This window comes from Heptranchias perlo, unplaced genomic scaffold (assembly GCF_035084215.1).
Source record: "Heptranchias perlo isolate sHepPer1 unplaced genomic scaffold, sHepPer1.hap1 HAP1_SCAFFOLD_1181, whole genome shotgun sequence".
Classification (NCBI taxonomy): Eukaryota; Metazoa; Chordata; class Chondrichthyes; order Hexanchiformes; family Hexanchidae; genus Heptranchias; species Heptranchias perlo.
Window position 1 is genome coordinate 14,164 of NW_027138409.1, and position 22,296 is coordinate 36,459.

General features: G+C 45.6%; 1 protein-coding gene across 4 annotated transcripts in view; it reads left to right on the forward strand.

Moving 5' to 3' along the window:
- The window catches only part of LOC137308065 (NACHT, LRR and PYD domains-containing protein 3-like), a 41,952-nt gene that overhangs the window by 13,884 nt on the left and 5,772 nt on the right, over positions 1-22,296 (forward strand). For all 4 annotated transcript variants that reach the window (XM_067976996.1, XM_067976998.1, XM_067976997.1 and 1 more), the window contains 7 exons: positions 4,114-4,280; positions 4,546-4,717; positions 4,823-4,888; positions 11,029-12,784; positions 15,850-15,936; positions 18,580-18,750; positions 20,799-20,966. In XM_067976996.1, coding sequence (XP_067833097.1) covers positions 4,114-4,280; positions 4,546-4,717; positions 4,823-4,888; positions 11,029-12,784; positions 15,850-15,936; positions 18,580-18,750; positions 20,799-20,966 — 2,587 coding nt within the window. The remainder of the gene's footprint in view (positions 1-4,113; positions 4,281-4,545; positions 4,718-4,822; positions 4,889-11,028; positions 12,785-15,849; positions 15,937-18,579; positions 18,751-20,798; positions 20,967-22,296) is intronic.

Consider the following 22,296-nt stretch of genomic DNA (forward strand, 5'->3'; position numbering starts at 1 on the left):
AAGTTGCCTCCCTGGTGTCGGAGTGGAGAACATCCTGGAACAGGTGGGACCATCTCTGGGAAGGGAAGGAAAGGAGAGCAGGGAATAGTCATGGTCGGAACCAATAACACGGATAGCAATACATTTATAGAGGGACGATTGAGACTGAGGCTCGAGACTAGAAAACAAGGCCTCCAGGTGGTGGTCTCCGGATTGTATTGCACGAGGCCGCGTAAGGAGGGAATTATGAGGCAGGTCAGTGTGCGGCTGCAGGGCTGGAGCAGGAGGGAAGGGTTCAGGGTCTCGGGGACGAGAGTGAGTTCAGGGAGAGGGGGAGGGAGGGTCACGGTCTGAACCGACCAACAATGGTTTTACAGACTGGGTGAGTGGAGCAGGGGGGAAGGGGTTCACGGTCTCGGGGATAGAGTGAGTTCAGGGAGAGGGGGAGGGAGGGTCACGGTCTGAACCGACCAACAATGGTTTTACAGACTGGGTGAGTGGAGCAGGAGGGAAGGGTTCATGGTCTCGGGGACTAGAGTGAGTTCAGGGAGAGGGAGGGTCACGGTCTGAACCGACCAACAATGGTTTTACAGACTGTGTGAGTGGAGCAGGAGGGAAGGGTTCACGGTCTCGGGGACTAGAGTGAGTTCAGGGAGAGGGAGGGTCACGGTCTGGACCGACCAACAATGGTTTTACAGACTGGGTGAGTGGAGCAGGAGGGAAGGGTTCACGGTCTCGGGGACGAGAGTGAGTTCAGGGAGAGGGGGATGGAGGGTCACGGTCTGAACCGACCAACAATGGTTTTACAGACTGGGTGAGTGGAGCAGGAGGGAAGGGTTCACGGTCTCGGGGACGAGTGTGAGTTCAGGGAGAGGGGGATGGAGGGTCACGGTCTGAACCGACCAACAATGGTTTTACAGACTGGGTGAGTGGAGCAGGAGGGAAGGGTTCATGGTCTCGGGGACTAGAGTGAGTTCAGGGAGAGGGAGGGTCACGGTCTGAACCGACCAACAATGGTTTTACAGACTGGGTGAGTGGAGCAGGGGGGAAGGGTTCACGGTCTCGGGGATAGAGTGAGTTCAGGGAGAGGGGGAGGGTCACGGTCTGAACCGACCAACAATGGTTTTACAGACTGGGTGAGTGGAGCAGGGGGGAAGGGTTCACGGTCTCGGGGATAGAGTGAGTTCAGGGAGAGGGAGAGGGAGGGTCACGGTCTGAACCGACCAACAATGGTTTTACAGACTGGGTGAGTGGAGCAGGAGGGAAGGGTTCACGGTCTCGGGGACTAGAGTGAGTTCAGGGAGAGGGAGGGTCACGGTCTGAACCGACCAACAATGGTTTTACAGACTGTGTGAGTGGAGCAGGGGGGAAGGGTTCACGGTCTCGGGGATAGAGTGAGTTCAGGGAGAGGGGGAGGGTCACGGTCTGAACCGACCAACAATGGTTTTACAGACTGGGTGAGTGGAGCAGGAGGGAAGGGTTCATGGTCTCGGGGACTAGAGTGAGTTCAGGGAGAGGGGGAGGGTCACGGTCTGAACCGACCAACAATGGTTTTACAGACTGGGTGAGTGGAGCAGGGGGGAAGGGTTCACGGTCTCGGGGATAGAGTGAGTTCAGGGAGAGGGAGAGGGAGGGTCACGGTCTGAACCGACCAACAATGGTTTTACAGACTGGGTGAGTGGAGCAGGAGGGAAGGGTTCACGGTCTCGGGGATAGAGTGAGTTCAGGGAGAGGGAGGGTCACGGTCTGAACCGACCAACAATGGTTTTACAGACTGGGTGAGTGGAGCAGGAGGGAAGGGTTCACGGTCTCGGGGACGAGAGTGAGTTCAGGGAGAGGGAGGGTCACGGTCTGAACCGACCAACAATGGTTTTACAGACTGGGTGAGTGGAGCAGGAGGGAAGGGTTCACGGTCTCGGGGATAGAGTGAGTTCAGGGAGAGGGGGAGGGAGGGTCACGGTCTGAACCGACCAACAATGGTTTTACAGACTGGGTGAGTGGAGCAGGGGGGAAGGGTTCACGGTCTCGGGGATAGAGTGAGTTCAGGGAGAGGGGGAGGGAGGGTCACGGTCTGAACCGACCAACAATGGTTTTACAGACTGGGTGAGTGGAGCAGGAGGGAAGGGTTCATGGTCTCGGGGATAGAGTGAGTTCAGGGAGAGGGAGGGTCACGGTCTGAACCGACCAACAATGGTTTTACAGACTGGGTGAGTGGAGCAGGAGGGAAGGGTTCATGGTCTCGGGGATAGAGTGAGTTCAGGGAGAGGGAGGGTCACGGTCTGAACCGACCAACAATGGTTTTACAGACTGGGTGAGTGGAGCAGGAGGGAAGGGTTCACGGTCTCGGGGAGAGAGTGAGTTCAGGGAGAGGGAGGGTCACGGTCTGAACCGACCAACAATGGTTTTACAGACTGGGTGAGTGGAGCAGGGGGGAAGGGTTCACGGTCTCGGGGATAGAGTGAGTTCAGGGAGAGGGGGAGGGAGGGTCACGGTCTGAACCGACCAACAATGGTTTTACAGACTGGGTGAGTGGAGCAGGGGGGAAGGGTATCAGCTGATGTGACTGGAGGGTGAGGGAAGTCCGGACCTGGGTCTATAAAGTGGAATTAATAAAACCGTTGGAGCAGGAACAGAAGATTTATGAAATAGTGAAAAGTTATTCACAGGTAAAAAGGAATTTAAAAAAAAACAAAGAAACGAAAACAGGTCAATGTTCCAAAAAATTGGAGTTCGGATTGTGTGTTATTTTTGTGAATATACAAATTATTCCAAACACATCTGGAAAGTCAGAATCATGAGAGATGTGATCTACTATCTATAAGACAGGGCCTGGGTTTTCACAAGACTCAGAGCGGAACGTTACTGGTTATAACACTCTGAGGGGAGGCAAATTAGTTGCAGACGCCAGTATTAATGAAGGGGCCCATGACAGAGCTGGAACAGCACCTTGCATTTATATAGCAACTTTAATGAGGGGCGCTTCACAGGATCGATTATCAAACAAAATTTGACACTGAGGCACCCGGAAAGAAATCAAGAAGAAAGGCTTGCATTTACATCGCGCCTTTCACAGTCCCAGGACCCGGGCGCTTTACAACCAGTGAAGTACTCCTCGAAGTGTCACCGTTGTTGTAATGTATGAAACGCAGCAGCCAATTTGTGCACCACAAGGTCCCACAAAAAGCAATGTGACAATGAGCAGATAATCTGTTTTGGTGATGTTGGTTGAGGGATAAATATCGGCCGGGACACACCAAGAGGTATGAGGACGGGTGACCAAAAGCTTGGTCAAAGAGGTAGTTTTTAAGGAGAGGCGGAGAGGTTTAGAACATAAGGATGTTCCAGGGAGCTGTGTGAAGATAGAATCTATACGTACGCAGGGAAGTAGCACAACGCTCGACGGGTTTTGCAGGCCAGCAAGCAGTGGAGTTGAGATAGAGGAGCAACTGGGGGAAACTAGTTGTGGAGGATGAAGTTTTAGGGAGAAACAAAATATTTCCTTTAGTTTCTAAAAACGATGGCTGAAGTGAGAATGTTGGTGTACCAGAGGAGGGTGTGGGCCCATAGTGAGGGATAACCGTAGAGAAGGATTTGGATCTGAGAAACTTCACCACCGAGGTGGATAAATCACTGGGCCCAGAGATAACGCACCCGAGGCTGTTCAAGGAAGTCAGAGAGGAGATGGGAGGGACTCTGATCACAATTTCTCAATCCTCGTTTGTTATATAAAAAAAAAATCCAGGTGGACTGATGGAGCCCAAGTAATGTCTCTGTTAAAATAGGGAGAGGGTCAACGGGGAACTGGAGACCAGTCAGCCTCTGCCAGCAGTGGGCAAACTCCTTGAATCTGTAATTCCAGGTGAAATTGGTGAACATTTGGAGATACGGGGGATGGTGAGGGGAGGCTGGGACGGAATTCGCTGTGGACAGTCGTATTTGACGAATTTGATACAGTTTTGTTGAGGGGCGACTATATAGGTCGATGGGATGTAGCACAGGCGGTGCACGTGGGTTTTCAGAAGGTGTTTGATAATGTGGCTCACAGGAGGCTTCAGCCGTTTGGTGCAAGAGGGAATGTAGCCGCCCGGATAGAAAGTCGATAATGTGTTTGGTTTTCTCCCTTTTTGTTCACAGATCCGAACTCTGCAATCACCGAGTTCCTGACAAAGTGCGACGATTACCGGCTGTTCCATTTGACGAAATTCTACTGGGACAGACTGGAGCAGGCGGTCGAAGAAGGGGTGGAGGGAGTCAGCTCGCTGTTAACGTACGAGAGGCATTTCAGTGGACAGGAACATCGGGTAAGTGGGAGGGACGCAGAACGAGTTCGGATTATTTAAACATCACAGAACAGAAAGAGGCCAAACAGGAAAGAAATGGATCAAACTGAATGTCGAGTGAATCTGAAACAATGATACAAAGAGGTGACAATAGCCATTGGATCGGTCAGCGTCTGTACAAAGGACAGGGGAACGGTTCGGGTACGACTCTTGGGTGGACTGACAACAAAGGGAATCAGGGACTGCGAGAAGGAGAGACCAATATATTCATTATTATTCTTCACAGAGAGTCACTGATCTCATGGAGAGGGGAAACAGGGCGGAGAGTTCCAAACTTCTCCTAAATCTGGTGATGGAGAAAGGCTCTCGGGCCCGAAGGGTGATGTGGAAGTCCTTTGTGAAAATGCACCATGCGGTACCAAAGTTGGACAAAATACTGAACGAGATACAGGAACGTGGTACGGTAAAATCACGCTCTGAATTCAGTCTCACATTGAATCAATGCAGAATTTACTGTAATATCACACAGATCTGATTTCACGAGAGCTCATTGGTTTAAACAGGTTCCGATCAATTTGACCACATGAACATCGGACGAGGTTTAACTGAAATACCCAGTCACCTGAAAGGTAAGTGATGAAATGGGGCTTTCAAACAGTTTATTTCTCTTCTGAGAATCAGAATGTTTGACCGTAATCGTTTGTTGAGAGATTGTCCCAATCTGGGTATCAGAAATTCAAAGGCTGGGGAAAGAGAAAAGAGCCTGGTTTGCATTTCTCATCAATACCCGACTGTTCTGGAAAGATTCAACTGACAATTCATACGATTTCAGACCTATCCTGAAAATATGTGGAGGTTGCATTATTTCAGCTAATTCAGGTGCTGATCGCGATCACTTGTGAAATCCCCATACACACCTGGCAGGATCCTGATACACTGAATCCTCATACACACCTGGCAGGATCCTGATACACTGAATCCCCATACACACCTGGCAGGATCCTGATACACTGAATCCCCATACACACCTGGCAGGATCCTGATACACTCTGAATCTCCATACTCACCTGGCAGGATCCTGATACACTGTGAATCCCCATACACACCTGGCAGGATCCTGATACACTGAATCCCCATACACACCTGGCAGGATCCTGATACACTGAATCCCCATACACACCTGGCAGGATCCTGATACACTGAATCCTCACACACACCTGGCAGGATCCTGATACACTGAATCCCCATACACACCTGGCAGGATCCTGATACACTGAATCCCCATACACACCTGGCAGGATCCTGATACACTGTGAATCCCCATACACACCCGGCAGGATCCTGATACACTGAATCCCCATACACACCTGGCAGGATCCTGATACACTGAATCCTCATACACACCTGGCAGGATCCTGATACACTGAATCCCCATACACACCCGGCAGGATCCTGATACACTGAATCCTCATACACACCTGGCAGGATCCTGATACACTCTGAATCCCCATACACACCTGGCAGGATCCTGATACACTGGGAATCCCCATACACACCTGGCAGGATCCTGATACACTGTGAATCCCCATACACACCTGGCAGGATCCTGATACACTGGGAATCCCCACACACACCTGGCAGGATCCTGTTCACTGTGAATCCCCATACACACCTGGCAGGATCCTGATACATTGAATCCTCACACACACCTGGCAGGATCCTGATACACTCTGAATCCCCATACACACCTGGCAGGATCCTGATACACTGTGAATCCCCATACACACCTGGCAGGATCCTGATACACTGTGAATCCCCATACACACCTGGCAGGATCCTGATACACTCTGAATCCCCACACACACCTGGCAGGATCCTGATACACTGAATCCTCATACACACCTGGCAGGATCCTGATGCACTGAATCCCTATACACACCTGGCAGGATCCTGATACACTGTGAATCCCCATACACACCTGGCAGGATCCTGATACACTGAATCCCCATACACACCTGGCAGGATCCTGATACACTGAATCCTCATACACACCTGGCATGATCCTGATACACTGAATCCCCACACACACCTGGCAGGATCCTGATACACTCTGAATCCCCATACACACCTGGCAGGATCCTGATACACTGAATCCTCATACACACCTGGCAGGATCCTGATACACTCTGAATCCTCATACACACCTGGCAGGATCCTGATACACTGTGAATCCCCATACACACCTGGCAGGATCCTGATACTCTGAATCCTCATACACACCTGGCAGGATCCTGATACACTGAATCCCCATACACACCTGGCAGGATCCTGATACACTGTGAATCCTCATACACACCTGGCAGGATCCTGATACACTGAATCCTCATACACACCTGGCAGGATCCTGATACACTGTGAATCCCCATACACACCTGGCAGGATCCTGATACACTCTGAATCCTCATACACACCTGGCAGGATCCTGATACACTGAATCCCCACACACACCTGGCAGGATCCTGATACACTGTGAATCCCCATACACACCTGGCAGGATCCTGATACACTCTGAATCCTCATACACACCTGGCAGGATCCTGATACACTGAATCCCCACACACACCTGGCAGGATCCTGATACACTGTGAATCCCCATACACACCTGGCAGGATCCTGATACACTGTGAATCCCCATACACACCTGGCAGGATCCTGATACACTCTGAATCCTCATACACACCTGGCAGGATCCTGATACACTCTGAATCCCCATACACACCTGGCAGGATCCTGATACTCTGAATCCCCATACACACCTGGCAGGATCCTGATCCACTGTGAATCCCCATACACACCTGGCAGGATCCTGATACACTGGGAATCCCCACACACACCTGGCAGGATCCTGATACACTGAATCCCCATACACACCTGGCAGGATCCTGATACACTCTGAATCCCCATACACACCTGGCAGGATCCTGATACACTGAATCCCCATACACACCTGGCAGGATCCTGATACACTGTGAATCTCCATACACACCTGGCAGGATTCTGACTCTTAGTCCTAATACACACCTCCTACGTGCCGCCCAGATGTTCTTGGCTCACAAGTGAAGAGCAGTGCCTTGGGTCGGGTGCGATGAGTTACCTGCGCCCCTGGAAATCTGACCCACCATCAACTGGAGGGAGAGAGGTGGAGTTCTGCGAAACATTAAAATGTTATCATTTCACAGCACAGCACGAGACGTCAATGTGTTCGATCTGATCTGAGAAGATGTACAGATGTTCACACAATAGACCATTAACTCGTGGAGGATTGTGAGGGAAAGACAATGTTCAGGGTAGTTGGGATATTATGGGCTAGCTTCCTAATGGCAGTGAAAGAGAGAAGTTATTCGACTCAAAGAACAGTCCTTTAACTTGGGTCTTTTCCGACCTAATGTAATGATTAATGGAAACAGATTTGTAATTTCCCAAACCTGCATTGTGGGAAATTCAGACCAAGTGAAACAGGGGAGTATAATAATTGGGAGAAGAGCTGAAATGAACGCTGACTGTTTTCTGCTCTAACATTACACTGAGTGAAGTGGGCAGTAGTTGTATTTTTAATTCTCCTCGGTGATATGACAGGACTGTTCTAAAAACACATTCGATGGAGGTGTAAAACGGCTGAAAAATTGTTCACAATTCCTGAAACACAATATAACAGGAGAATGATTCGAGACAGGAAAAGGCCTGACCCTGTTCGAGAAATGACTCCACCTCCCCCTCCTCTCAGTGTATCCGCAGAAACACATGCGATTGTCTCTTCACCCCACTTCGACTGCCCCTTTAGTGTCCTCCCCCTGGTAACCGGTCCACGCTCTCTGTCCCTTTGGGTGAGAAAATTACCCTGACTTCCCTTCTCCGTTCTTAATTATTTTGTTGATTGTGAGCCTGTTTCCGTTGAGTATATTCAAGACTGAGAGCAATAGATTTTTGGACACTGAGGGAATCAGTGGAGATTGGGAGAGGGCGGACAAGTGAGATAGATCAGCCATGATCTTATTGAATGGCGGAGCAGGCACAAAGGAGCATGTGGTACTCCTGCTCCTATTTCTTACGTTCTTACGTCATTACTAACATTAGGAATTCCATTGAAACATTTCAATACCGAAGTCTCTTGCCCAAACAAAATATATCAAATCCCTTCACCATTCCCTCAACCTAAACTCCTTAATAATCTTTCTGATTCCCCGCTGAACCTTCAGAATGGCAGTAATCTTTACCTGTGATCAGGTGACTATATAGAAGTGCAGAAAAAACCCCAGATAACCTGATACAATAACAGTGGGCCTTCTGTCCATTCACAGTCTGTCCCTCTCCCAGTGCCCACAGTATCCCAGATAACCTGCCCGAGGTCTGATACAATAACAGTGGGACTTCTGTCCATTCACAGTCTGTCCCTCTCCCAGTGTCCACAATATCCCAGATAACCTGCCTGAGGTCTGATACAATAACAGTGGGCCTTCTGTCCATTCACAGTCTGTCCCTCTCCCAGTGCCCACAGTATCCCAGATAACCTGCCCGAGGTCTGATACAATAACAGTGGGCCTTCTGTCCATTCACAGTCTGTCCCTCTCCCAGTGTCCACAATATCCCAGATAACCTGCCTGAGGTCTGATACAGTAACAGTGGGACTTCTGTCCATTCACAGTCTGTCCCTCTCCCAATACCCACAATATCCCAGATAACCTGCCCGAGGTCTGATACAATAACAGTGGGACTTCTGTCCATTCACAGTCTGTCCCTCTCCCAATACCCACAATATCCCAGATAACCTGACCGAGGTCTGATACAATAACAGTGGGCCTTCTGTCCATTCACAGTCTGTCCCTCTCCCAGTGTCCACAATATCCCAGATAACCTGCCCGAGGTCTGATACAATAACAGTGGGCCTTCTGTCCATTCACAGTCTGTCCCTCTCCCAGTGTCCACAATATCCCAGATAACCTGCCCAAGGTCTGATACAATAACAGTGGGCCTTCTGTCCATTCACAGTCTGTCCCTCTCCCAATACACACAATATCCCAGATAACCTGCCCGAGGTCTGATACAATAACAGTGGGCCTTCTGTCCATTCACAGTCTGTCCCTCTCCCAGTGCCCACAGTATCCCAGATAACCTGCCCGAGGTCTGATACAATAACAGTGGGCCTTCTGTCCATTCACAGTCTGTCCCTCTCCCAGTGCCCACAATATCCCAGATAACCTGCCCGAGGTCTGATACAATAACAGTGGGCCTTCTGTCCATTCACAGTCTGTCCCTCTCCCAGTGCCCACAGTATCCCAGATAACCTGCCCGAGGTCTGATACAGTAACAGTGGGCCTTCTGTCCATTCACAGTCTGTCCCTCTCCCAGTACCCACAGTATCCCAGATAACCTGCCCGAGGTCTGATACAATAACAGTGGGACTTCTGTCCATTCACAGTCTGTCCCTCTCCCAGTGCCCACAATATCCCAGATAACCTGCCCGAGGCCTGATACAGTAACAGTGGGCCTTCTGTCCATCTATTGTCTCTCCCTCTCCCAGTGTCCACAATATCCCAGATAACCTGCCTGAGGTCTGATACAATAACAGTGGGCCTTCTGTCCATTCACAGTCTGTCCCTCTCCCAGTGTCCACAATATCCCAGATAACCTGCCCGAGGTCTGATACAATAACAGTGGGCCTTCTGTCCATTCACAGTCTGTCCCTCTCCCAGTGTCCACAATATCCCAGATAACCTGCCCGAGGTCTGATACAATAACAGTGGGCCTTCTGTCCATTCACAGTCTGTCCCTCTCCCAGTGTCCACAATATCCCAGATAACCTGCCCGAGGTCTGATACAATAACAGTGGGCCTTCTGTCCATTCACAGTCTGTCCCTCTCCCAGTGTCCACAATATCCCAGATAACCTGCCCGAGGTCTGATACAATAACAGTGGGCCTTCTGTCCATTCACAGTCTGTCCCTCTCCCAGTGTCCACAGTATCCCAGATAACCTGCCCGAGGTCTGATACAATAACTGGGCCTTCTGTCCATTCACAGTCTGTCCCTCTCCCAGTGCCCACAATATCCCAGATAACCTGCCCAAGGTCTGATACAATAACAGTGGGCCTTCTGTCCATTCACAGTCTGTCCCTCTCCCAGTACCCACAGTATCCCAGATAACCTGCCCGAGGTCTGATACAATAACAGTGGGCCTTCTGTCCATTCACAGTCTGTCCCTCTCCCAGTGCCCACAATATCCCAGATAACCTGCCCGAGGCCTGATACAATAACAGTGGGACTTCTGTCCATCTATTGCCTCTCCCTCTCCCACTGATACCGGATTCCCTGTTTCCCATTTCTGCAGACGGTCAGCACGTGTTACTGTTTCATTGATTGATCCACTCGAACCGCTACTGACATATGACCAGGATCATGTGTGGATTTGTAATGAGATATCTATAGTACAGGGCAGAGTTGACCTTATTACTCATCAGAGGGAAAATATCACCTTCACAGAAATCTGTGTTCAGTAAGTATTAGAACCAAGTGAGGATTTGGAACTTTTCTCAGCCCTTGTTCACTTTCAAGCGAGATTCCCTTTAACTGAGTTTTAATTTCTACACACACCTCTACTGAAGCTGTGAAATAAATCTGGGAATATTTTACTGAACAGTGAAGTGTTATTGAGAATTTGTTTTTATGCCAATACAACTAACATTGAGAACCACCTTCTGTCTGTTCTAATTGAAGATGTTCAGCAGGAACACAAGGAAACACTGCGGGTCCAATCTGAGACACTGAGAGTGAACACGATCCTAATAAAGGAGAAGGTTAAGATTTTCCAGCTGGTCGACCGATACGCTGAGCTAACGGTCATTTCCACTGTTCGAGATCGGACACTTGTCGAACACGAACTGCTGGCAAGAGGCCGAGACCATGAAGAGTGGAGGGAGAAACATCTCCGGAGAGAACTGGAAAAAGTCCGTACCGATCAGTTGTTCCAGAGCAGCTTTTCCTGGAGAAAATCCAAATCTGGGAGTTCAGCAGCGGTGAGCGGAGTCCCGGGGATTGGAAAAACAACAATGGTGCAAAAGATTGTTCATGACTGGGCCACCGGGAAAATATACCCACACTTCCAATTTGTTTTCAGTTTTAAATTCCGGGATTTGAACGCCATTAACTGTAGCATAAACCTGTGGAATCTGATACTAATTTTCTATCCTTACTTGAGGAATATTCTGAAGCAGCTCTGGAAGAACCCAGAGAGATTACTGTTTATATTGGATGGTTTAGACGAATTCAAGGACAGTATCGATTTTGCTGACAGTCAGAGACACACAGAGCCTCAGTACATGTGCACAGATCCCGAATGCCGTTGTCAAGTGTCTGACATTGTGTACAGTTTAATACAGCACAAGCTGCTCCCAGGATGTTCGGTGCTCGTGACCAGCCGCCCCACTGCGTTACATTTATTGGAAAAGGCTGAGATCAGTGTCTGGGCTGAAATCCTGGGATTTGTCGGTGGGGAACGGAAGGAATATTTCAACAAGTTTTTTGACGACCAGGCGGTGGCAGCAGCTGTTTTCAGACACGTGGAGGAGAACGAGCTCCTGTACACCATGTGTTACAACCCTTCCTACTGCTGGATCCTCGGTCTGTCGCTGGGTCCCTTCTTCACACAAAGAGACAGGAAACAGCAGGGAGTTCCCAGGACCATCACCCAACTATATTCCTACTATATTTACAACATTCTGAAAAACCATGGCCGAGAGATTGAATCCCCCCGGGATGTGTTACTGAAGATCGGCGAGATGGCCTTCGCAGGAGTCTCCGAGAAGAAGATTGTGTTCAGGAATGGAGATTTGATCAAATCTAATCTGCAACCTTCCCAGTTCCTGTCTGGGTTCATGATGGAACTTTTGGAGAGAGATGAGTCTGCCCAGAGTGTGGTTTACACATTCCCGCACCTCACCATCCAAGAGTTTGTAGCCGCCCTCGCACAGTTCCTGACTCCGGATCCAGGGGACGTCCGGAAACTCCTCAGTGAAGCCCACAGCAGGGAAGATGGGCGATTTGAGATATTCCTCCGTTTTGTTGCTGGCCTCTCCTCCTCACAGGCGGCTTGGCCCCTGGAGGAGTTTCTGGGTCCGTTTCTTCATCAAACGATCTGCCGAGTGATTGAGTGGGTGAAGGAGAAGGTTGAAGGGCAGATTGTAAACACGTGGAGTAAAACCGGTAAAAGGGACCTCCTGAACACGTTCCACTACCTGTTCGAGTCTCAGAACAAAGCAGTGGCTCGAACAACAGTGGGATCAGTGGAAACTCTTTCATTTGGAGACTGTAACTCAGAGAAAGCATTGCGACTGACCCCGACTGACTGTGCGGTCCTCTCTCATGTCATTGGACTCTGTGATACAATAAAACACCTCGATCTGGAGAACTGCTCCATTCAGGGTGAAGGACTCGAGCAGCTGGGACCCATACTGCACAAATGCCGGTTGTTGAGGTAACTCTATTTGTTTCAGTAACTGTTTTCTGAGTCGTTGAACAGCCATTGTACTATGTTGTCGTTTCGTTGGACAATAAAAGGACCTTCCAGTTTAACCAAAGAGACAGAGTCATTAAAAACTGGTTCGGGTGCAGTCTGGGTACATTCCCTCAAGGGAGAAATCTGGGACAACTAAAATCAGAGCTCCCTGGATGATAAAAGAGGTAGAGAGCAAGATGAACTGGAAAAAAGGGGCGTGTGACAGATGTCAGGTTGATAACACAAGTGTCAACCAGAGAGAATATAGAAATTTCAGAGGGGAAGTGAAACAGGAAATAAGAGGGGCAAAGAGAGAGTATGAGAATAGACTGACGGCCAACATAAAAGGGAATCCAAAAGTCTTCTACAGGCTGTAAACAGTAAATGGGTAGTAAGAGGAGGGGTCGGGCCAAACAGGGACTTTAAAGGAGATCTACTCATGGAGGCAGAGGGGATGGCCGAGGTACTCAGTGAGTACTTTGCATCTGTCTTTACCAAGGAAGAAGATGCTGCCAGAGTCTCGGTAAAGGAAGATATAGTAGAGATACTGGATGGGCTAAAAATTGATAAAGCAGGTACTAGAAAGGCCGGCTGTACTTAAAGTAGATAAGTCACCCGGTCCGGATGGGATGCACCATACGTTGCTGAGGGAAGTAAGGGTGGAAATTGCGGAGGTACTGGCCATAATCGTCCAAGCATCCTTAGATACTGGGGTGGTGCCAGAGGACTGGAGAATTGCAAATGTTACACCCTTGTTCAAAAAAGGGTGTCAGGATAAACCCAGCAACTACAGGCCCAGTCAGTTTAACATCGGTGGTGGGGAAACTTTTAGAAACGATAATCCGGGACAGAATGAACAGTCACTTGGACAAGTGTGGATTGATTGGGGAAAGCCAGCACGGATTTGTTAAAGGCAAATCATGTTTAACTAACCTGATAGAGTTTTTTGATGTGGTAACAGAGAGGGTCGATGAGGGCAGTGCGGTGGATGTGGTGTATATGGACTTTCAAAAGGCTTTTGATAAAGTATCGAATGGCAGGCTTATCATCAAGTTTGCGGCCCATGGAATAAAGGGGGCAGTAGCAACATTGATACAAAATTGTCTAAGGGACAGGAAACAGAGAGTAGTGGTGAACGGTTGTTTTTCGGACTGGAGGGAGGTGTACACTGGTGCTGGGACCACTGCCTTTCTTGATATATTAATGACTTGGACTTGGGTGTACAGGGCACGATTTCCAAATCTGCAGATGACACGAAACTTGGAAGGGTAGTGAACAGTGAGGAGGATAGTGATAGACTTCAAGAGGATATAGACAGGCTGGTGGAATGGGCGGACACGTGGCAGGTGAAACTTAACGCAGAAAAATGCAAAGTGATGCATTTCGTTAGGAAGAACGAGGAGAGGCAATATGAACTAGAGGGCACAATTCACAGGAGTAGAGAGATCTGGGGTAAATGTGCTCAGATCGTTAAAGGTGGCAGGGCAGGTTGAGAAAGTGGTTAAAAAAGCATACGGGATCCTGGGCTTTATAAATAGAGGCACAGAGTACAAAAGTAAGGAAGTCATGATGAACCTTTATAAAACACTGGTTCGGCCACAACTGGAGTATTGTGTCCAGTTCTGGGCACCGCACTTTAGGAAAGAAGTGAAGGCCTTAGAGAGGGTGCAGAGGAGATTTACCAGAATGGTTCCAGGGATGAGGGACTTTAGTTACGTGGATAGACTGGAGAAGCTGGGGTTGTTCTCCTTGGAATAGAGATGGTTGAGAGGAGGTTTGATCGAGGTATTTAAAATCATGAATGGTCCAGACAGAGTAGATAGAGAGAAACTGTTCCCATTGGCGGAAGGGTCAAGAACCAGAGGACACAGATTTAAGATGATTGGCAAAAGAACCAAAGGTGACATGAGGAGAAACTTTTTTACCCAGCGAGTGGTTAGGATCTGGAATGCACTGCCCGAGGGGGTGGTGGAGGCAGATTCAATCATGGCCTTCAACAGGGAACTGGATAAGTACTTGAAAGGAAAAAAATTGCAGGGCTACGGGGAGAGGGCGGGGGAGTGGGACTGGCTGGATTGCTGTTGCTTAGAGCCAGCTCGGACTCGATGGGCCGAATGGCCTCCTTCTGTGCTGTAACCTTTCTATGATTCTATGATAGTGAATTGTCAGCGGGGGTAAAACTGTACATGAGGGTGGGAACACAGAGTGTCCCATTAGTTGCTTATTTTTCACTGCTCGATATCCAGTCCCATTCACTCCAGTATAACGGATTACCAGACGTGTCCTATGACAGGCCACCAATACAGGGGGAGGGGTATAACGGGGCGGGGGGTATAACGGGGCGGGGGGTATAACGGGGCGGGGGGTATAACGGGGCGGCCGATCCAAGAAAGCCCGTTTATTACATTATCACCAAAAGTTTGAAATTCCCAGTGACAGTAAAATGGATTCATCAGCTTCCTATGTTGCATCTCTGTTTCCTGTAATGTTGGAGACACAAAATTTGAATCAGATCCGGTGTTTGATTCAATGGGGTAAATTTTAACCCCGCGAACGGGTGGGTTGGGGGCGGGTGGGAAGGGAAAATTCGTAAAAGATTAAAACCTGACCCCCCCCCCAACCCAGCCCCTTCTAGTTTTAACACAGGCGGACCGAGGAGCGGGCGACCAAACCCGTTCAGGAGGTGGCAGGGTCACTGAAATCTTTTAAGCAGGCTGAGGGCCTCCATTTTGAATTGTTTTTTTTTTTTTTATCTTTAACTGCTGGGGGCTGGGATTCCCAGGCCTTCTGCTCTTCTCCACGCGAGAGGAGGCGAGTTGGCCCGGATCAACAGGTAAGTGCCTTCATCGCGCTGCTTGTGGGCCCAGAAGAGCAGGAGTGTTTCCCCCCGGCCCCCCCCTGCCACGTGCGACACCCCCTCCCCTGCAATTGTAAGGATGCCCAGGAAACATGTACTTCTGGGTTGTCCATCAGGATTTCTTCCCACCTCCTCCCAGCTCCCTGTTAAAAGTTACCCCAGTGTGTTTCTCACTGTCTGTTCTTAGTCTGCAGAGCAATAAACTGGGAGATTCAGGAGGGAAACTACTGTCTGAGGCTCTGAGGAACCCCGATTGTAAAATACAGAAACTGTGGTAAGTATCAGACTGTGTGAGATTGTGTTTATAATAACTGGGTGTCTAACACTGTACATTATTATTAGTATCAGCAATAGTGTTTATTAATAAACACTGTACATTATTATTAGTATCAGTAACTGTTACTAATGTGGTTATTAATAAACTAATAAAAATGTACAGTGTTATTAACACTGTTACTGATACTAATAATGTCAGTGTTTATTAATATCAGTAATGGTGTTACTAATAAAACACTACATTATTGTTAGTATCAATAAGTGTTATTAATAAACACTTATTAGGATTAGTAATAGTGTTACTAACAAACACTGTACATTATTAGTATCGGTAATAGTGTTATTTAACACTGTACATTATTATTAGTATCAGTAATAGTGTTATTAATAAACACTACATTATTAGTATCAGTAATAGTGTTATTAATAAACACTGTACATTAGTGTCAGTAACAGTGTTATTAATAAACACTACATTATTAGTGTCAGTAATAGTGTTATTAATAAACACTGTACATTATTAGTATCAGTAATAGTGTTAAACACTGTACATTATTATTAGTGTCAGCAATAGTTATTAATAAACACTGTACATTATTAGTATCAGTAATATTGTTATTAATAAACACTACATTATTAGTATCAGTAATAGTGTTATTAATAGACACTGTACATTATTAGTATCAGTAATAGTGTTATTAATAGACACTGTACATTATTAGTGTCAGTAATAGTGTTATTAATAAACACTACATTATTATTAGTGTCAGTAATAGAGTTATTAATAAACACTGTACATTATTAGTGTCAGTAATAGTGTTATTAATAAACACTACATTATTATTAGTGTCAGTAATAGTGTTATTAACAAACACTGTACATTAGTGTCAGTAATAGTGTTATTTATAAACACTGTACATTATTAGTGTCAGTAATAAACACTGTACATTATTATTAGTGTCAGTAATAGTGTTATTAATAAACACTGTACATTATTATTAGTGTCAGTAATAGTGTTATTAATAAACACTGTACATTATTAGTGTCAGTAATAAACACTGTACATTATTAGTGTCAGTAATAGTGTTATTAATAGACACTCTACATTATTATTAGTGTTAGTAATAGTGTTATTAATAGACACTGTACATTATTATTAGTGTCAATAATAGTGTTATTAATAAACACTGTACATTATTAGTGTCAGTAATAGTGTTATTAATAGACACTGTACATTATTAGTGTCAGTAATAGTGTTATTAATAAACACTACATTATTAGTATCAGTAATAGTGTTATTAACAAACACTGTACATTATTATCAGTAATAGTGTTATTAATAAACACTACATTATTATTAGTATCAGTAATAGTGTTATTAATAAACACTGTACATTATTAGTATCAGTAATAGTGTTATTAATAAACACTACATTATTATTAGTATCAGTAATAGTGTTATTAACAAACACTGTACATTATTATTAGTGTCAGTAATAGTGTTATTAAACACTGTACATTATTAGTATCAGTAATAGTGTTAAACACTGTACATTATTATTAGTGTCAGCAATAGTTATTAACAAACACTGTACATTAGTGTCAGTAATAGTGTTATTAATAAACACTACATTATTATTAGTATCAGTAATAGTGTTATTAATAAACACTGTACATTACTATTAGTGTCCGTAATAGTGTTATTAATAAACACTGTACATTATTATTAGTGTCAGTAATAGTGTTATTAATAGACACTACATTATTATTAGTGTCAGTAATAGTGTTATTAATAAACACTACATTATTATCAGTAATAGTGTTATTAATAAACACTACATTATTATTAGTATCAGTAATAGTGCTTTTAACAAGCACTGTACATTATTAGTGTCAGTAATAGTGTTATTTATAAACACTGTACATTATTAGTGTCAGTAATAAACACTGTACATTATTATTAGTGTCAGTAATAGTGTTATTAATAAACACTGTACATTATTAGTGTCAGTAATAAACACTGTACATTATTAGTGTCAGTAATAGTGTTATTAATAGACACTCTACATTATTATTAGTGTTAGTAATAGTGTTATTAATAGACACTGTACATTATTATTAGTGTCAATAATAGTGTTATTAATAAACACTGTACATTATTAGTGTCAGTAATAGTGTTATTAATAGACACTGTACATTATTAGTGTCAGTAATAGTGTTATTAATAAACACTACATTATTAGTATCAGTAATAGTGTTATTAACAAACACTGTACATTATTATCAGTAATAGTGTTAATAATAAACACTACATTATTATTAGTATCAGTAATAGTGTTATTAATAAACACTACATTATTATTAGTATCAGTAATAGTGTTATTAACAAACACTGTACATTATTATTAGTGTCAGTAATAGTGTTATTAAACACTGTACATTATTAGTATCAGTAATAGTGTTATTAATAAACACTACATTATTATTAGTATCAGTAATAGTGTTATTAACAAACACTGTACATTATTAGTGTCAGTAATAGTGTTATTAATAAACACTGTACATTATTATTAGTGTCAGTAATCGTGTTATTAATTAACCCTGCTATTTCTGTGTTGCTCTCTCTCTCTCTGATCTCCAGGTTATGGGATAACGGTCTCACAGATTCTTGTGCCAAGGATCTTGTCTATGCTCTCAGTACAAACAGGTCACTGACGGTCCTGAACCTCGGTGGTAATAAACTGGGAGATTCAGGTGTGAAACTACTGTCTGCAGTTCTGAGGAACCCGGACTGTAAAATACAGGAACTGGGGTAAGTACCAGACTGTGTATGCATAATTACTGGATGTCTGACACTGAATGTTATTATTAATATCAGTAATAGTGTTACTTATGTACAGTTTTATTAATAATCAGTAATAGTAAGAACATAAGAACTAGTTTTTTGATGAGGTAACACAGAGGGTAGATGAGTGTCGATGAGGGCAGTGCGGTTGATGTGGTGTATATGGAATTCCAAAAGGCGTTTGATAAAGTGCCACATGATAGGCTTATCATCAAAGTTGAAGCCCATGGAATAAAAGGGGCAGTAGCAACATGGATACAGAATTGTCTAAGGGACAGGAAACAGAGAGTAGTGGTGAACGGTTGTTTTTCGGACTGGAGGGAGGTGTACACTGGTGTTCCCCAGGGGTCGGTACTAGGACCATTGCTTTTTTTTAATATATATATTAATGACTTGGATTTGGGTGTACAGGGCACAATTTCAAAATTTGCAGATGACACAAAACTTGGAAGGATAGTGAACAGTGAGGAGGATAGTGATAGAATTCAAGAGGATATAGACAGGCTGGTGGAATGGGCGGACACGTGGCAGGTGAAATTTAACGCAAGAAATTGTGAAGTGATACATTTCGGTAGGAAGAACGAGGAGAGGCAAAATAAACTAGAGGGCACAATTCTAAAAGGGGGTACAGGAACAGAGAGATCTGGGGGTATATGTACACAAATCATTAAAGGTGACAGGGCAGGATGAGAAAGCATAAGGGATCCTGGGCTTTATAAATAGAGGCATAGAGTACAAAAGCAAGGAGGTTATGATGAGCCTTTATAAAACACTGGTTCGACCACAACTGGAGCATTGTGTCCAGTTCTGGGCACCGCACTTTAGGAAGGATGTGAAGGCCTTAGAAAGGGTGCAGAGGAGATTTACTGGAATGATTCCAGGGATGAGGGACCCTCCATTATGTGGATAGACTGAAGAAGGTTGCGAGGAAATTTGATAAGAGGTATTCAAAATCATGGAGGGTCTGGACAGAGTAGATAGAGAGAAACTGTTCCCATTGGCAGAGTGGTCAATAACCAGAGGACATAGATTTAAGGTGATTGGTAAAACAACAAAAGGCGACATGAGAAAAAACTTCTTTACACAGCGAGTGGTTGTGATCTGGAATGCACTGCCCGAGGGGGTGGTGGAGGCAGATTTAATCGGGAATTGGATAAGTGGCTGAAGGGGAAAAACATTGCAGGGCTGTGGGGATAGGGCGGGGGAGTGGGACTAGCTGGATTGCTCTTGCAGAGAGCCGGCACAGACTCGACGGTCTGAATGGCCTCCTTCCGTGCTGTAACCTATCTGTGATTCTATGAGTAGGCCCTATAGCTCCTCGAGCCTGCTCTGCCATTCAGTCAGATCATGGCTGAGTTTCTATCTCAACTCCACTTTCCTGCCTGATCCCCATATCCCTTGATTCACTCAGTGTCCAAAAATCTATCGATCTCAGCCTTGAATATAATCAACGACACAGCATCCACAGCCCTCTGGGGGAGAGAATGCCAAAGATTCACCACCCTCTGAGTGAAGAAATTCCTCCTCATCTCAGTCCTAAATAGCCGACGTCGTATCTGGAGACTAGGACCCCTAGTTCTTGACTCTCCAGCCAGGGGAAACAACCTCTCGGCATTTACCCTGTCAGGGACTCTTAAGGAGTGTTTCAGTGAGATCACCTCTCATTCTTCGAAACTCCAGAGAATATAAGTCCATTCTATTCAGTCTCTCCTCACAGGACAGCCCTCTAATCCCAGTAATCAATCTGGTGAGCCTTTGTTGCACCGCCTCTAAGGCAAGTTTATCCTTCCTGAGGCAAGGAGACCAAAACTGTACACAGTACTCCAGGTGAGGTCTCACCAAAGCCCTGGACAGTTGTAGCAAGACTTCCTGACTCTTGTACTCCAACCCCCTTGCAATAAAGTGTTGCTAATAAACGCTGTACATCAGACTACCAGTAATAGTATTAATTAATCTACGCTGTGATTTACACTGATTTCTGTCATTTCTTTCTCTCTCTCGCTCTCTGACCCCAGGCTCTACGGTAATGATCTCACAGCGTGTGCCGAGGATCTCGTTTCCGCTCTCAGTACAAACTGGTTACTGACTGTTCTGAAACTGGGTGATAATAAACTGGGAGATTCAGAAGTGAAACTACTGTTTGCGGCTCTGAGGAACCCGGACTGTAAGATACAGAAACTGGAGTAAGTACCAGCCTCTGTGCGATTGTGTTTATAACGACTGGATCTCATCCGAATTCTCTGCCTTCCTGTCTGACGTAACCTCTCCCTCCATATAAACTCTCCTACCCCTATTCACGGCCACTCCCTCGACCTTCGCATCTCACGTGGCCTCTCTACTCCCATCGTCTCAATCACTGATGAGGCGATAGTATCGTGGGTACAGCACAGGAGGAGGCCATTCGGCCCATCGTGCCCCATACCGGCTCTTTGAAAGAGCTATCCAATTCGACCCATTCCCCTGCTCTTTCCCCATAGCCCTGTAATTATTTTCCCTTCGAATATTTATCTAATTCCCTTTTGACAGTTAGTATTGAATCTGCTTCCACCACCCTTTCAGGCAGTGAATTCCAGGTCATTCCAACTCGCTGCGTAAAAAATGTTCCCTCTGGCAAATGGGCAGAAATCTGGCAGATGGAATATAATGTGGGAAAATGTGAAGTCGTCCACTTTCGGAGAAAAAATAAAAAAGCAAAATATTATTTGAATGGAAAAAAACTACAAAATGCTGCGGTACAGAGGGATTTGGGTGTCCTCGTACATGAAACACAAAAAGTCAACATACAGGTGCAGCAGGTAATCCGGAAGGCAAACTGAATATTGGCCTTTATTTCATAGAATCATAGAAGTTTACAACACGGAAACAGGCCCTTCGGCCCAACATGTCCATGTCGCCCAGTTTATACCACTAAGCTAGTCCTAATTGCCTGCACTGTGAGAGGAAAATCATGTCTCACAAATTTGATTGAGTTTTTTTGAAGGGGTAACCAAGAAGATAGATGAGGGCTGTGCAGTAGACGTGGTCTACATGGACTTTAGCAAAGCCTTTGACAAGGTACCGCATGGTAGGTTGTTACATAAGGTTAAATCTCACGGGATCCTAGGTGAGGTAGCCAATTGGATACAAAATTGGATTGACGACAGAAGACAGAGGGTGGTTGTAGAGGGTTGTTTTTCAAACTGGAGGCCTGTGACCAGCGGTGTGCCTCAGGGATCGGTGCTGGGTCCGCTGTTATTTGTTATTTATATTAATGATTTGGATGAGAATTTAGGAGGCATGGTTAGTAAGTTTGCAGATGACACCAAGATTGGTGGCATTGCGGACAGTGAAGAAGGTTATCTAGGATTGCAACGGGATCTTGATAAATTGGGCCAGTGGGCCGATGAATGGCAGATGGAGTTTAATTTAGATAAATGTGAGGTGATGCATTTTGGTAGATCGAATCGGGCCAGGACCTACTCCGTTAATGGTAGGGCGTTGGGGAGAGTTATAGAACAAAGAGATCTAGGAGTA